Source organism: Sceloporus occidentalis, unplaced genomic scaffold (genome assembly GCF_023333645.1).
Source record: "Sceloporus occidentalis isolate IW3139 unplaced genomic scaffold, rSceOcc1.0.p SCAF_92, whole genome shotgun sequence".
NCBI classification, from domain to species: domain Eukaryota; kingdom Metazoa; phylum Chordata; class Lepidosauria; order Squamata; family Phrynosomatidae; genus Sceloporus; species Sceloporus occidentalis.
Genome location: NW_028317072.1, coordinates 3,608,884 through 3,625,529, shown reverse-complemented (window position 1 = coordinate 3,625,529; position 16,646 = coordinate 3,608,884). Strand labels below are relative to the sequence as shown.

General features: G+C 41.7%; 1 protein-coding gene across 2 annotated transcripts in view; it reads right to left on the bottom strand.

Annotated features, from left to right (window-relative positions):
* Positions 1-279: 279 nt before the first annotated feature.
* Positions 280-16,646, bottom strand: part of LOC149284487 (actin filament-associated protein 1-like 1) — a 102,533-nt gene continuing 86,166 nt past the window's right edge. For both annotated transcript variants that reach the window (XM_089496680.1, XM_089496681.1), the window contains 9 exons: positions 15,633-15,785; positions 13,931-14,142; positions 12,392-12,537; positions 10,788-10,866; positions 10,183-10,294; positions 8,409-8,573; positions 5,917-6,095; positions 3,811-3,939; positions 280-1,900 (listed from right to left, as the gene is read on the bottom strand). In XM_089496680.1, coding sequence (XP_089352806.1) covers positions 1,877-1,900; positions 3,811-3,939; positions 5,917-6,095; positions 8,409-8,573; positions 10,183-10,294; positions 10,788-10,866; positions 12,392-12,537; positions 13,931-14,142; positions 15,633-15,785 — 1,199 coding nt within the window. In that variant the 3' untranslated portion in view covers positions 280-1,876. The remainder of the gene's footprint in view (positions 1,901-3,810; positions 3,940-5,916; positions 6,096-8,408; positions 8,574-10,182; positions 10,295-10,787; positions 10,867-12,391; positions 12,538-13,930; positions 14,143-15,632; positions 15,786-16,646) is intronic.

The following is a 16,646-nucleotide window of genomic DNA, read 5'->3' as shown; positions in this document are numbered from 1 at the left end:
TATAACGATTTTAAAAACAATACTCTGACAATCAGAGTTATGTTTTTATATGTTAATTCTGTTATTCTTTACTTTTGATTAAATAAACAGCAAGACTACTATCTATGCAACACAACCACCTTATACCACTTCTCAAGGCACACTTTTAGCTCGCTGAGTGATGACTTGTGATTCCTCACTCAAGGACACAAGCCACCCTTTGTCACACTCTTTGAAATTCCATCTCAGGAAACCTTGCTTTAGATGTTACAAAAAATAAGAAGAGAAGAACACACACAGTTCACTACAAAGATCATCTTTTATTTGGGGGTGGTAAAGGGAAAGGATCCAGATCTTAAAGTGCAGACAATTCTTAAATAATAAAAAGTATGCCACAATATGCTTCCGGAGAGATACAAGCACCCCACCCACCTCCCCTTATAAAAGGAAACTAGGTCACTACAGCTTCTGGTCTTTTGGAAATTGGCACAGCAGGAGGATAATTGCAGGTGTTTATTATGGCTTTTACCTTGGGGCCTCTTCAGGCCTCTCTCAGGTTTTCTCTTCACATTCTCTTAATCAGACAGATCTGCAATTGACCAGAGACCATATGCGCACGGAGACAGACACCTTACAATGTAAAAAAATGTGCAACCATAGCCCTTATCAGAGAAGGGTTTTATAAAACAGAAAAGGCAGTAAAGTCCCTGTTATTGTGTATATCACTTGGGATGATAGGAACCTAACATTGATCAAGTTTGCTTCAAGTGTCTTCCAGAGATATTTAACAGAGGAAAAAGCCTTCAGGAGCAGTCCTATTGACCTCAGTGTCCTTTTAAAAATAACTCTGGAGGTGGGAAACATTTTGTAGAAGCTGATTTCTTGCATTTTCAGTTTATTTGTTCGCTGTTCTGTCTCACCTGTTATTGTAAGGGGAGTCCAGCTTTGCTGCACAGCAAAAAGCAGGAGAGTGGACAAATGGACTGTAACAACAGTAAGGCAGGAGAACTTCACAGACTTTCTTATGGAGTGGGGGAAATGAATACTTCATGACCTTCTGTAGCTATTGATTTTATCTGACACATTAAAAATGTTACATAGCAGCCTGAGAGAAACAGTGAAAGCTGACTCCTCACCTAGGTCAGTACTGGCAGTCCTGAGCTAAAACAAAGCACCATGTTGATAGTGTTGTCTTTCTCATGGATCCTTCATTGTGCCCCTGTTTAATCAACAATACCTGCTCTGATAGAGTTTGGCTGCAGAGCAGAACAGCAAAACATGCTGTAAACAGCATCTTTCCAGAGAACTGACTGCAATGCATCTCTGTGCCATGCCTCATTTCGTAGAAGTGAGGGATGCTCACCTGCTCTCAAGTATGAGAGGTACTTCCACAAGGAAGTTTAAAAGATGGCTTCCTCAAAGTCATTGGTTAGCTTGAGTGAGGATCTCTGAACCACCTCATCATCCCTCCCATCACTCCTGTTAAACCAAAGTAGGCATTCTCCTGTAGCTTCATTACCAAAGAGCAAAATTGATAAAGTCCAGATAGCTGGCATGCCAGACCTATTTGAAATGCTCCTGCTGGGCCATTCAAAGAAGGGTATTCTAAGAACACAGTTTTTTTTTAAAAAAAAAATCCTTGAAAGGATTTCCCTTGCCCACCCTCTTTCCCAAAGTCCCCCCTCCCCAGTTTACCCAAACCAGTTCTCAAAAGCTCATCTGTTTGTTAATCCTTTGTTCACTGGAGGGTGGGTTCCTGCTGAAGAACCAGGTTCCCTCAATATCCTTCTGCAGTTTGCTTGAGGCATGAAAAGGCGTTTGTGTTGTCTCAACCCTTTCGTAAATGTGTCCCATTGCTTCGGGGGAGTCCTCCTCAGGGATGGGGTCCAATGACACTTTATGTTTTCTTCATTTCCCATTCCTAGACAGAACGAAATAAAACAATACTGATCCTCAGTACCTTCCAGAAATGCAAAGGACATGCAGTGAAGCTGTTGATTCATTTTGGAAGGTAGTGAGGAAAGTGGGGGTATCCTGAACTCAGAGTACATTTCTTGGGATCATATTGGGGTGGGAGGGTGATGTGTGAATCTCCAGATGTTGGATTCCAACTCCCACCACCCTTCATTACTGGCTATTGTTGGACAGAGAGAATGAGAGCTGTGATCCAATAACATCTGAAGAGCCCCAAATTCTGCACTTATGGGCAAGTTGAAGCTTCATGGTATGTGATGGGAAGCCTGGTGAAACACTGTGCAAAGGCCATTGTTTGATAGGTAAATGTTGCTCCTTACATTTCCTTTGGATGCTACTTTGCTCCACATTGGTTGTCTCATGCTGCTTTTTAAATTTCCTCCTTTCCTTTGCAAGCACATTGTACTTGTAAAGTTGAAGGCTTTCATGGCCGGCATCCATAATTTTTGTGGGTTTTATGGCTTATGTGGCCATGTTCTAGAAGAGTTTGTTCCTGATGTTTCACCAACATCTGTGGCTGGCATCTTCAGAGAATGCTGGCATGGAAATGAATGGTGTGTGTGTGTGTGCGTGTGTGTGTGTACACATGCACACGCACGCACGCACACACACACACACACTGTGTGACCATGAGCTGAGAGGAGTGATTTCCATCTGTGTATTGTTCTGTTTTTGAATGGCAAGGCCTCAGGGTGGGGGATATACAAAGAGGATTTGTGTCTGTTTAATTAGAGATCAATTGTCTGATGGGGAAACCCTGATCCTGGGTGTCTCTCATATTCCTTGATTTGTGTTTGAATACTGTGTTCAAATGCTACGCTTAGCAAAAAACAGGAAAGACCCTCTCACGGTTGCAGGAGTTTACCGCATACCATGCAGCTGTGGACAAGTCTACATAGGGATCACCAAATGCAATGTTCAAACACGAATGAAGAAACATGAGAGACACTGCAGACTGGGTCAGCCAGAAAAATCAGCAGTAGCAGAACACGTTATAAACCACCCTGGGCATAAAATGCTGTTTGAAAACACTGAAATTCTGGACCATGCTAACAACTATCAGGTCAGAATGCCAGTCCCTGTTTAGGTGTTTTCAAATAGATTTTATGCCCATTTCTCTCATGTTCCTTGACACTGCAGATTGGGTCAGCCAGAAAAATCTGCAGTATCAGAACTTGTAACAAACCATATTAGGCATAAAATGCTATTTGAAAACCTTGAAATTCTGGACCAAGCCAACAGCTGTCAGGTCATAATGCACAAGGAAGCCATTGAAATCCACAAAATCCAAGACAACTTCAACAGGAAAGAAGAAACCCTTACAGTTAGCAAGGGCATGGTCCAGACCAGTGCCCCACAACCCTAGTATGTGGCTGCGGCATAATAATGGCAGCCTCCGGGGGCCGCCATGATGACGTCATGCATGTGCTACGTCCAAATGGCACAGTGCGTGTGTGACATCTCCGTGCCGCCCCAGGCCGCTTATGATGGCCTGGATATGGCGCAGGAAGGAGCTCCATTTTGGGCACGCGCAACAGCTGCGGGAACAATGCCAGGGAGAAAGGCACCGGGTGACCCCTTTCTCCCATGGCTCTGGCTCCCAGGGTGTCCAGGGGCATGAAGCCCCAAGGACACCCCTTTTCCACATGAAAAGGAGCAAAAAGGGGTGCCACAGACCCACCCCTTTGGAGCAGTCTGTACCGTGCCAAAGTTAGGCTACCAGTCCTGAAAAACACTAAAAGCAAGATCTAGCAAAATGCAAATGAAAATCACCCAGGGAGTAGGAGATTTTGCACATAATCAAGGTAGATGGAGAGAGGCAGCTGCTGGTGTTGGTCTAGGAAGGGGTTAATGTACCTTGGCCTTCTGAAGCACATTCCCTTTGTTGGCAGGGAGTAAGGAAGGACTCCGCTTTCTCATTTCTGCTGCACAGTTAACTGGCACCAAGTGCTCTGGGAGAGTTCCATTTGGCTGGATTGCCACATCCTGTAAAGAGGAAGTATAAGAAAGCAATAAGTGTATAGAGACTGGATGGGGGGGGGGGGGGGAGGATATCTTGAGGTACCAAATTACCAATTATTAACACATGGAGATAATTCTGTGTTCATTGGGTCCTTGGTACCCACTGGGGTTTAGTTCCAGGACCCCTTGTGGATACCAAAATCCATGAATGCTCAAGTCCCATTATATACAATGAAGTAGTAAAATGGCACCTCTTATATAAAACAGCAACATCAAGTTTTGCTTTTTGAAATTTACTGAATATTTTTTTCCGAATTGTGGTTGGTTGAATCTGTGGTTGGTTGAATCTGTGGATGCAGAATCCATGGATACAGAGGGCTGACTGTATTAGCAACATGGGGGAAAGGGAAAGCTTTACGAATAATGCTATCTTCTCATGCATGTATCTTCTTGCAGATGAAAATTGTCTGTGGACTCCCTCCTAAAGACATTTCTACCTTAGAAAGCTAGGTTAGGGGGAAGCGAGAGGAAGGTCTCAACGGTTGTGGTGCCCTCCCCTTGGAACACTCTATGCAGAGCCTTTTTAGCAGTAGGAAAAACCTCTTTATTCTCCCAAGCCTTTTCAAAACCATTTGCTAAATGATTTTATGGTTCTGTTACTAAGATTTTATTATTTCCTCCACCTCTTTTAATATGGTTGCTCAATTGAATCCAGGGCAGTGCTCTAGTAACCATAACAGATCTTCTAGTAGGATGAGATACTACAGTCACCCCTCCATATCCATTGATTTTTTTTATCTATGAATTCACCCATCCATGGCTTGAATATATTTTTTACATATTATAAATTCTGTGGAGACAGAGAGACCATTTATAAATATAAGCACTTCCTTCTAAACCTCTTGGAATAGTTTGACTACTTCCATTAGTTCAAATAGCAACACCCTTCTCTGTCCAAATAGAGCACTAAAACAGCAAGGGATCAATCAGATCATTTGCAGCACATAGCCATCACTTGAACAACATTCAGTTTGGAGCTTGGCTTCTGCTCCATTTTTAAGCAGGTCTGTGGTGTTCTCATCTGCATTTGTACTCCTTAAATACCTTGGTGTCATACCCTACCTCAAGGACCTTGGGATAGATTTTGAGTCTGAGAATGAAGGCTCTGATATAGAGGTAGAGAGCCCAGAGGACATGCCAGGTCTACAGTCACAAGAGAAGAGCCTCCAACAACCACAGAAATAGAGTTCCCAGCAGCCACAGGAGCAGGGTTTCCAGCAGCCACCCCCCCCCCCCCCCAGAGGAAGAGACAGACTTACCAATACTCATCCACACAGACAGATGTCAGGACAGAGAAAAACGCAGAAGCTCACAGCATTTATATAGGAAAACACACTGCAGTTAGGAAGCATCTACAAGACTAGCGGGGGCTATAAATAACCCAATGCCTCCCTCTGACAAACATAGCCAAAACCCAACCTTTACCTTGGGTGAAAGCTACACTGGTGCCATGTTCTGTGACTGGTTGTGAGTTTGCCTTAACTCTGCCTGGGGTTCCGACTACTCTTCTGGACAACACTTTGGACTGCATGCCTGGACTTAAGACTGACCTATAAATGACTTGGATCAGACTGGACTACCTCTGTTTCTCAGCAGATGTTTGGGTGAGCTTGGCCACTCTCTGTCTCTGCTTAAAATCTCTGGGATGCTGAAACTTCTGGTTTGCTTCCCATGGACAAAACAGGACACTTGGCTTCTCAATCCAGTGTACTTCAGACAGTTTCACTTGTTCCAGCTCTATTTTTGCTGACTTCTGCTCTCAAGCAGGGTGCTAAGCCCTGGAGCTGCTACTCCCTATTATCTCTTCACAATGTGGCCTGTTGAGGTCTATATATTCATGGCTATCTACGCACTGTTGTTTTGTACTTATGTTTATATTGCAATGACACTCATGTGAAGACAGAAGAGGAAGTACTGTGGAGCTCTTCTTTTTATTCTTACCTTGTTTTCAGGTTTTGTTGTCACAGTTAGCCCCAAAGCTGGTCCTCCTGCCAGAGACTGCTTCAGCCTATCTTTCACCTCTGTCAGCTTGAGCTCTAGGTCCACGCGCCGTGCTTCATTGGCTTTGCATTGCTCCTCCAGGGTTGCAATGCGATGTTCCAGGTCTTTGAGGTCTTTTCCTGTTTTTCAGCATGGGCAAAGAGAAAAAAGCTTGAATTAAATCCTCAGTAACCCCTGAATTCCTTGCATCCATGTAGGAACCAAAACCCAGGGCAGTTTTCTAAGATGTTGCCCCAAGCTCAGAAAACATAGCAAAATACCAGAATAATTCCAAAGCCATATTATGAAGAAAATAATTGCACTTTGAAGTGGCTCTAATTTGAGATCACAGATTTCTTCAGGTGAGAGCAAAGATTTCTTGTCTGCTGCTGAAGAAGGCAGAACAACATCACTTGAGCTGATGTTTTAACAGGGTAGGTTTAAGTTGAATATTAGGTGAAGTAGATCACTGTTTCCAAATGTGGGTGCCCAAATGCCGTCAGACTTCAGTTCCCAGAATTCCTAGCCAGTATGGATAAAAATTAGAGAATAGTAATCCAATGATATCTGGAGATCCATGTTTAGGAACCACTGTTCTGGATCAGGAGATCTTAACACTGACTCCAGAGATGGACTTCAGGGAGTCCATGAACTAAGTGTAAACTATCATTTTATCCCCTTTGATTAACTTCCTCTTACTTTGAAAACTGTGTTTGTGGAGGTAATTTGTCTGCAGGGTTTTGCCCACTAATCTATGAAGGGATCCATAGCTTTCCTCAGATTCTCAAAGGAGCCTGTGACTCAAATTTTTTAAAGAACAACTATTCTAGCTAGCAAGTGTAGTTTAGGAATGAAACTAGTTACCTAAGGGAGTAGTAGACTCTCCCTCACTAAAAAGAAGAGGCTGGGTTCATCTGTTGGAGAGGCTTTAGATCAGGATTTCCAGCACAAAGCAGGAAGTTAAGTCTAGATGGCCTGCATGACCCTCTCCAACTTTTATTTTCCTAAGTTAACCAGGACCTACCATGTTGTTCTAAACTCAGAGCATAGGTGCAAGAAGAACAACAACTGAGAAGCTTAGAAAACAACTGTGAGTTTCCCAGAGCGAGGGAGAAAAAATGTATATTTTATCCCCTTCCACAATGATGAAAGTGGTAGGAATCAGAAATTGGGCAAATGCTCTGTATGGTTTCAGCCTCTTTCTGTGAAACAGAAATGCCTGTGAACTAGAATAACGCTCACAATCTGCTTATTATCCATATGTAATCAAACCAGCGAGGTTGAATAGACCTAGATTTTCCCAGTAATCAACCATGTAATTTTCACAAGATTTTTTTCTTCCACTAGATGGTGCTCTTGGGTTTCCCTCTTGTGTGGAAGCCTAATTACTGTTTCTGTGACCAATCTGAATTTATGCTGAGTTGGCAATGCCTGGTAGATATGAGGTGCACATCCAGCACAAAACAGTAAGTGCTGAGGCTGAGGCAAAGCCAAACAGCAGATGTGACATAGCTGTGAAGGTAAACATTTTGCAACAAATGGCTCATATCTTAGCCATTATTATTACTCATACCCTTTCACAGTGAGGAATTGTGGAAGAAGAGAGCAGGGATTTCAGCAGATGCCACTACAGGCTCAGTGCTGTATTGGACTTTATAGGTAAATACAACTCCAAACTGAGATGTTTGTGCAACTCATCCTGGAAGTGGGGGGGGGGGGGGGGGGGAGAGTAAGCCATGGCCTTTGCAAAAGGGTAATTTCTGAATCCCTGGACTCTTCCCAAGCCAACTCCCACACTAGTCAAAATTATTGAGATTATTTATTCTGTTCTGTCTATTGCTCCAGTTACAAAGCTGAAAGAGGGAACTTTGCACGAGTTAGGCATGGGCAAAGCATGAATGAAAATGTCTTTCTCACCCCATTGTATAAAGCATAAATCAAGAGAAATAATGCTTAGCCCTGTCCACTTTTGACTCTGGTCACATCGACAGCCCAAGAAACTTTGCTGCCTGAGACAAAGGACATGGGAACCCTTTCCATTCCATGTATAGAAGCCAACTGGATCAGCAGCAGTTGAATCTTACTTCAGGACTGGCAGTGGGATATCTGACCTGACAGACCTGAGGGGTGGTCTAATTTGGAGGGGCAGGATATACTTAATGGCACCTACCATTCTTTCAAGAGCAAAGAAAGTGGTTTGAGAGGAACAGCTGGAGTGGCAGACATAGCTGTCTCTTATTTATTTAATTATTTGGAATATTTATACCCTGCTCTTTAGCCATAAAGTATTTGCTGCCTGAGGTAGTTGTCTCACTGCTGAATAGTAGGACCAGCCCCTGGGTCTCATATGCTTCTGCATCCAGCCACATCCACAGATGGATTGTGGGGCCCGGAAGGTTATGCTGAGGAGCTTGACAGAGGATAATCCCACCATCTGTACAGCAGGGCCCTACCTGAGCTGCTCTTCATGGCTTCCCGCAGCTCCCGCTTTTCCTTACGCAGACCCATAAGCTCATTCCTAATAGATGCTTTCTCCTTCTCCAGTTTGTCCTTTTCAGTCAGGAACCTCCTGGCATCTTCCTCAGCCCGGTTCTTGCCATACTTGTAGTTATTGGCATCTGTGGGCACACACATACACACAAAAGATAACTTTTTTTCCTAATGATCTTTATTAGTAATATCATGCAATACAAAAGTGAATGAAAATAAAATTCATTTTGTAATCAAAAATGTTATCTTCGCTTCATGATATCATTTCATGACCCTTGTCGTAACTTCCTTCTGTTCTTGTATTTATGAAGAATGCAAATTGTACCATAATTGTCCCTTGATACGTTTTTTGTACTAGACTTCACAATAGATAATAGAAAATAGGGTTGTACATATCTATATCTTAGTAAAAAAGGAAAAAAAACCATAAATTGCACACAATAAAAAGTAACACCACAAAACTTCCTTTTTCTAATTATTTCTCCTCATTATCATGGTTCCTTGCTCTAGTACATTATTTTCCCCAAATTTTCAGTTCCTTTATCAAACTGAAAACCTAAAGTGGTGCAGAATATTCACCAAAATATTCCACTAAGTCAATGGGAATTAAATTGGACAAGAAGAATAAAAAAAATACAACTAGCTACCAACTAAGAGAAACTATTATAAAATGCAATACTGCTGGTATTTTACCCCAACAAAGCTAGCTAAAATTTATGCAAATGCAATAATTTATGAAAATGTAAAATATGTTACTTTATTATAGCAAAAGGTTACTGTTATGAAATGATATCCCCCACTATTTAAGAATTAATTAATAGTTATTTGAAATGTTTGATTTTCTTTTAATGCATTAAATAATATTGCACTGATTATAATTACAAGTTGAGTCTCCCTTATCTAAAATGCTTGGGACTGGAAGTGTTTTGGATTTCTGATTTTTTGGGGATTTTGCAATACCTCTATTTGCATATATGTACATAATGAGATATCTTGGAGATGAGATCCAAGTCCAAACACAAAATTCATTTTATGTTTCATATACACCTTATACACACAGCTTAAAGAAAAAATTTTAGACAATATTTATGATACTTATGTGCATGAAACAAAGTTTGTGTACACTGAACCATCAGAAAACAAAGATGTCAGTATCTCAACCACCCATGAAAAAAGTTCTGGGTTTTGGAATATTTTGGATTTTGGAAATCCAAAACACAAGAGGGAATTCTGGATAAGGGAGACTCAGTCTGTACATGGGGAAGGGTCCTGTGCCAGGAGAAATGTGGGATATTGAATAAATAAATAAGGGTTAAAATAATTTGACGTAGAATAAATTATTTATAGTCATTTTAATTTATTATAGAATAAGTCTTCATTTCAAATCAACTTGGAAAACTATGAACTTCAAGCAAGCTTGCTTTGTCAGATTAGCACAGACAACAGCAGTGGTAGCAGGGCTAATAATACCAGTGGCAACTAGCTGGCATAAATATATGATAGGTAAACCCTCTCTCGTGGCCTACATTTCCTGTTCAGTCATAGGTGTAAATAATCTTTGTTCGTTAGGAAGTGGAATGCAAAAGATGAGCAAGCAAGAACAAATTAAAGTGAAGTATTTGCTAAACAAGAGCAAATGCCATCTCCTGCCAATGGCAGCTCTGTGTCTATCTGGCTCCCCTCATACCAGTTTGATAAGGGAGCCATGACAAGTGGCTGGAGCATATCCCAACTTACTTGAAGCATGGCGTTTAACTTTCACTTGTGGATCTACACGGCGGGATTTCTCACTGCAGGAGGAGCCATGGCGCTTTACCTGGGATCCCGAGGGCCACTCTGACTTTTCCAACTGTTCATTGGGAACAAGAAAGGCAGAAGGAAGTTGATGTTTCAGATGAGATCACAAAGTACAGTGCAAGTAACCCACCATCTGTGAAGTCGAAGGCTTTCACAGCCGGCATCCATAGTTTTTAGTTGATTTTTCAGGCTATGTGGCCATGTTCTAGAAGAATTTATTCCTGATGTTTTCCTGGCATCTGTGGCTGGCATCTTCAGAGAATGCATTGCCTGAAGAGGCCAGCCACAAATGCCAGTGAAATGTCCGGAATAAATTCTTCTAGAACATGGCCACATAGCCCAAAAAACCCTCAATCCATCATCTTCTTGGTAAATGGAAGCAGCTCATCAAACTTCCTCTGCCCAGGAAATTGTTCCATACTAGTTGCCAAGAAGTTGGCAGGCACAGCAGGATCAGATGTCATCAGGGAGAACAGTGGGATCAGGGAAAGAACAAAGCAAAAAAGAAAAATCCTAGAATTATGACATCTGTGCGTTTTATATACCTCCACTTTCTCATAGGGGACTTCATCATATAACACACGGGAAGAGTCTGTTTGGTTCTCAGGGGAGGAGCTGGCCCACCTGAAGAGACAAAGAAGCAGACAAAACTGTACTTGTTTTTGCAAAAAAACAAAAAACAAAACAAAAAACCCAAACTCTGAAGACTTTTCTAAGCAACAAAAATTGTACGTATCTGTCTACCAGTGCATTTACAAAATGAATAAAAACACATACACATCCTTTGTTGGCTGATAGATGTTGTCTCATTATCGTCTAAATACACAGCCAATCCTGGCATTTTGGATAACACTTGTCAAGGAGCTAGACTGCCTGAAAGAGTCCTGTATCTGTGACAAATCTGGGTTTCCTGCTGCATTGTGTGTGAAATTACCCTTTATACCAGAAGTACAGGGCCAGTTTCGTGTAATGGTATGAGTGTTAGACTAGGATACTGGGAAATTAGGGTTGAAATACTGGCCCAGCCATGGGAACCCACTGGGTGATTTTGGACAAGTCACCCTATCTCAGCCTCAACGGATGGCAATGGCAAACCCCCTCTGAAGAAACTTGTCAAGAAAACACTATGACAGGGTAACCATAAGTCAGAAACAATACAACAACATACCAGAGATGGGCAATTTTCTACTGTCTGGTGCCAGTTTCCCATTCCCAAGGCAAACTGTGGATTTTGCTGGGCACCCGAAAATGGAGGGACCCCAAATTCCATGAAAAAATTCCAAAATGGAAAATTGCAAGAAGGCAATTTCTGATTTGGAAGGGAAACTGGGCTTTAATGATTTAAAAAGTTTGAGGGGAGGTTGTAATTTGTTTGAAGGCAATTTGCTATTCATGAAAGTTCCAAGAATTTCAATTTTTTAAAAGTTGCCAATCTGGAGGAGCGATGGAGTTTCTGGAGGGTCCAGCAGAAACCCTGGGTTACACAGACAATAGTGCACACTTTAAAACATTTACTAACCCTTTTATTGTATCATATTTCATTGCTGTATTTTACTGTTTTATTGTCATATTTTACTATATTGTAAGCCGCCTCGATCCTACGGGAGAGGCAAAGTAAAAATAAAATTTCTATTCTATTCTATTCTATTCTATTCTATTCTATTCTGTTCTGTTCTGTTCTATTGTGAACTTCCTAATTTAGGATTTACAAACTCCACTCCATGCATTAAAAGATGTTTCACTAGGTACTTACATTTTCTAGACATACAAAAGGGCAATTAAGCAAATAGGATAGAGGATGATGTGTACATGCTCAGTTATTTTTAGAAAGATGGACTAACACTGCAGCACATTCACACCCATAATAAAATCAGAAATCATAACACAGATTTCCTCTGTCTTAGATCAACAACCTCCTTTTCATTACTTTCGCACCCTTGATGGCCTACTCTTTCACCTTTGAAATACAAATTTTGTAGGTTGTCAGTTTGATTTGATTACACTGTAGAAAAATGTCTTGGCAGATTGGCGGCTGGTACAGATGGGCTTCACAAATTATCTGAGGGTCTTTCAGGTATAAGGAGAAAAGATCAGCCAGGCAGTCTACATCTTTTGCTATCCCACTAGATCACAAAACACTAGCCCTTACATGTATGAGTGCCTCACAGCATTGATGATGTTGGCTATTTTCTCCACATCCACATAATCATAGTGCAAAGCCTCTGGGGTTGTCTGGGAACCAGTTTCAACTAGCAGCAGCCCAAGCCAGCGCCCTAGATCTTCATAGCTGCTTGCCTGAAGGGTTAGACAGTTGTTAAGAGGGAAAAGTAACACATATTTCTCTGAGGAGCAGTAAAAATAATCTTCTGACAAGTAAGCATGGTCAAGTCCATGGCTTTACAGCAGCCATTGACCTTTAACCTCTCCCTCCCATCCTTGTTTTTTCAAATTTACAGCTCACCATCTATTCACCAGAGAACCCTATACAAGACATCCTTGATGCAAAGCTTAGAAGAGTTATTGTTTGTGCCACAGTTCTTAGAATCTCCCAGCCAACAAAATTGGGAATTGTAGCCCCATGGGTAACCTTTTTAAGCTCTTAACGATATACAAAACTCACATAGCTATTTAGGTTCCCCTAAAGAAGATGGTGAAGACTTACTTCAGGAGAGGGCAACCACTGGACTTCCAGATGTACTACAGTCCCCATCATCCCTTCCCAGTGATCATACATGAAAGAGTTAGAAGCAGGCCCATCATTCCTTCATCATATGCAACTTCCCACTATGCTACTGCTGTGGAAGCTTTTGTAATAGTGTTAGAAAATATCAGCTTATACTAAAAGAAGGGAAGAAATTAAGGTAGGCAAGTGGTCAAAGACCTGGACCCTGCTTCTAGTTCCAACTAGAAAAGGCCAATGGAATCCATAAGATTTATCTACCTGTTGACTCAGCATTCAACAATTGCCTGAAGAAGACAATTGCTACACTATATTACCAGTAGGTTTATGTTTTTGGCCTGCTTGGAAACATTATGGGTTATTGTCTTCTTCTTGCCGTTGATCCTTTATCTGATCCTGTAATTTTTTTCTGCTTGTTTTCACATGTCTGAATATCTGCTCAGATCATGCTAAGTTCTAGGGCAAGTTACATTGCATGCAGAAGAGTGTGTTACTAGACATATTCATGTATTCATCATAATTTATGATACAAGTAGTATGAAGTACATGTATTCTTCATAGATGATGAAAGATAAATTACTCCTTTTCAGTAAAAACAAACACTATGTGGGACTAATAAGGAAATGTCAGTGTTAAGAGATCACCTGGTATTCAAAACAAATGCATCAGGCTTATCTAGCAGTCTGTGGTGATATTATTCATCTTGTTTTAATGCATGCCCTTGTCAGAAATATCACTCCAGGCAGCTGGAGTTCAAATCTTAATTAAACACAGGAAAGGACTATGAGTTCTTCCTGTATCCAAGGCATTGCCATGAAACTCATTTACGTTTTGCAGAATGCCTGGTCATGTCTGCTGCCAGGGCAGCATAAATTGCAATCCAATGCAGACATGCATAGGAACAAGTTCTAGTGACCTCAGTGGCACTTCTGTCTCAGTAGACATGCATAGGACTTCACTGAGAAGTATTCTGATTTCTCAGAAAAGCCATCAAGAATGAACACTCACCTCCAAGGCAGAGACCTCTTGTCCACTGCGGAGGATGCGAAAAGCAAAGGGGTGCTTGGGGCCCAGGCCTGGTGCCACCTCACAACCTCGTAAGGCAATGGCATTCACATGTGTCCTCAAGTCTGTGCGGTCCTTGTGGAAATAAAGTGTGTTGCCTTTCAAACGACACCAACGTTCCTTCCAGCACTGGTTGATCAGAACATTCAGGTAGCCTTTAGGAAAAAAGAAAAAGCATCTGACAACGGTGCAATGACCAACACTTGAGAAGTGAAAGGAAGATATCAAAAGCCTAAAGGTTGTTTCCTAGGAACCTAGAAAGTATATAGCTTAGGCAGAACAGCTTTGAAATCAGTTTCTGGAGCCTGTTGTGCCTTCCTCTGGGATATCAGCAGTGCAAGCATGTTTACGTACAGACCAGGTAATGATGCCTCAGTTATTCTCAGTGAACAATAGGCCTGCCTAGATTAGTAGCAAAAACTCATCAGCCACCAGAAGCAACGTCTATCTCCCATTCAGTTGAAAAGGCACCCAAGCCAGCTCAGAGACTCTGGCTTTCTTAACCCTTCGAACTGAACCCTGGCTACTCTTTTGCAAGCATCCTTGCCAGTCTTGGTTTTCCCAGAGACTGGCTGATTCCTCAGCTTCTTGACCTCTGTATTGCTAATTACCCAATGGCTTCTCTCCTCTCACAATGTATTATTGAGGTACCTTCTTAGTTTAGCTCAGGGCTAGGGAATGTTGGCCCTCAAGAGGTTCCTAGGATAACTCCCAACATCCGTGATTACTGGCAGTGCTAGCTGGGGCTAATTAGAGCTGGAGTTGAGCAAGATGTGGGAGCCATGTATTGCCTGGTGAAGACTGATGGCATGTCTGCCTGAACTAGTATCAGTGAGGTCACTAAAGGGTCTTACAGACAGAGGGCTCTTAGTGCTGGTTAACAAAAAGCTCTATGCAGCTATTCTGTCTTTCTCCCCTTCAAATATTTTATTGGGAATGAAAAAAGATAGAATCAGCAGTAAGAAAATATAAGATGTTGCAAATGAAAGACAGTGTTGTCTGGACTTGCCTGTAAAGTGGAATGACTAAAGAAAGGCAACTGCACAGTAAAACCCCAGAGTCTTATCTGAAAGAACCCCTAAACTATCTTGTCCCTCATAATTACTTAAAATAGATTATGAATAATACTTCTCTATCTTGGTTAGAAAATAGTTGTATCATGCCTTTAAATGAGAAAAATAATTAACAGTGAATCTTTTCCAATATATGGATATCAGTGGAGGGAAACATAATGTAGAAATAAACACCTGTGTATAGAGCCTCTTTGTCTTATGGTGGAAAGGGGGAGGGAAAATGGGTGCATCATCAACAGTGAAGGCATTCTTTGATCAGCTGTAAGGTTTTGGAAAGTGGGGTGTCCCTGCACTAAAGTACCTTTATTATCAACTTGCTGTGCACAGGAAGAGTAAGACTAGGAGTTCCAGGTGCCATCATTTATGAAGCCAAGTAATGAACAGTTTCCATCTCACCCATGGTAGTCCAGTGCAAGGCAGAGCTCCTGCACTTTTAATAGTTGTATGGAAGAGGAAATCCCAGCATAGTTTATTATGTGAATATTAAAGGAGCAGGATTCTCCCTTTCTTTTTTACCTGGCTACCTAAAACCCAGTTGTCTCCCTCATCCCTTCCTGGTTCCTGGTACAAACCACAGCATGGAATGTCTTCTTCTGTAGAGGATGTCTGGGTGTCCTCAGGAGATGGCTTCTTCTTGGAGAAGCTGATAATTCTGGTGATTTTTCTCCCAGCTGCTCGACTTACAGAGCCTTTTAACTCAGCCAAACCACTTTTTTTGCCTTTCCCTAAGAGGAGAAGGAGCAGAACTTAAAATCAGAATATGGTTTCTATGACCCTGAAAAGACCTATCCAAACATCATACGGATCTCCTCCCAACCACCCCCCTCCAAAAATCTAACCCTAGAATATATAATCACAAAATCTGAAATGTCAGACTGATAGAGAATGTTGTGGAAAATATTTATTGGGCTATGATGCAGCCAGAAATGACAGTTCTGGAATCTTCACTTGGGCATATTAAAATTTGGTTAACAGAAGACAACATGGCAGATCCAGAAGAAGACTGTTTCTTATGGTACAACCTTTACAGAACTAGTATGCTCCTCATGACATAGCAGTCTTGAAGAAAAACATGGGACAACAGGCCCACTGATGCTGGTACCATTCTAACTGCCTCTTGCTTTGCTCCCATGTATAGAGCCTCTTAATTACATTTACATCACATGCTTCCTCAAAGAGCTTAGAATGGTTATTTGGTGTTGTTGGCCCTTCATCTTTATCTTTGCAACATCCCTGTCAGGTAGCTTGGGCTAAGATAGTGTTTTCCAAGAGACAGTGGCTAAGATCCTGTAATGCAGAGAGTAGTGTAAATGTTCTGTAGGTGGAAATATGTTCTGTCTCTTCTCTCAACCCCCAACTCACAATTTAACTGGTACAGCCCCAGCAAAAGCCATGCAGTGGCTGGTGCAGAGTGGTGTGGTGTGAGGGAATCAGAGACATCATCCACTGAGATCCTGGGCCCCAATGGATGATATAACCAATCTGCAGCTGGATATAAGGACATAGTCAGACACTTCTCTACTTCCTCCTGCTCTTCATCTGTCACTGAATGACCATGGGGGCTGCACTGGACAAACAGTGAATCT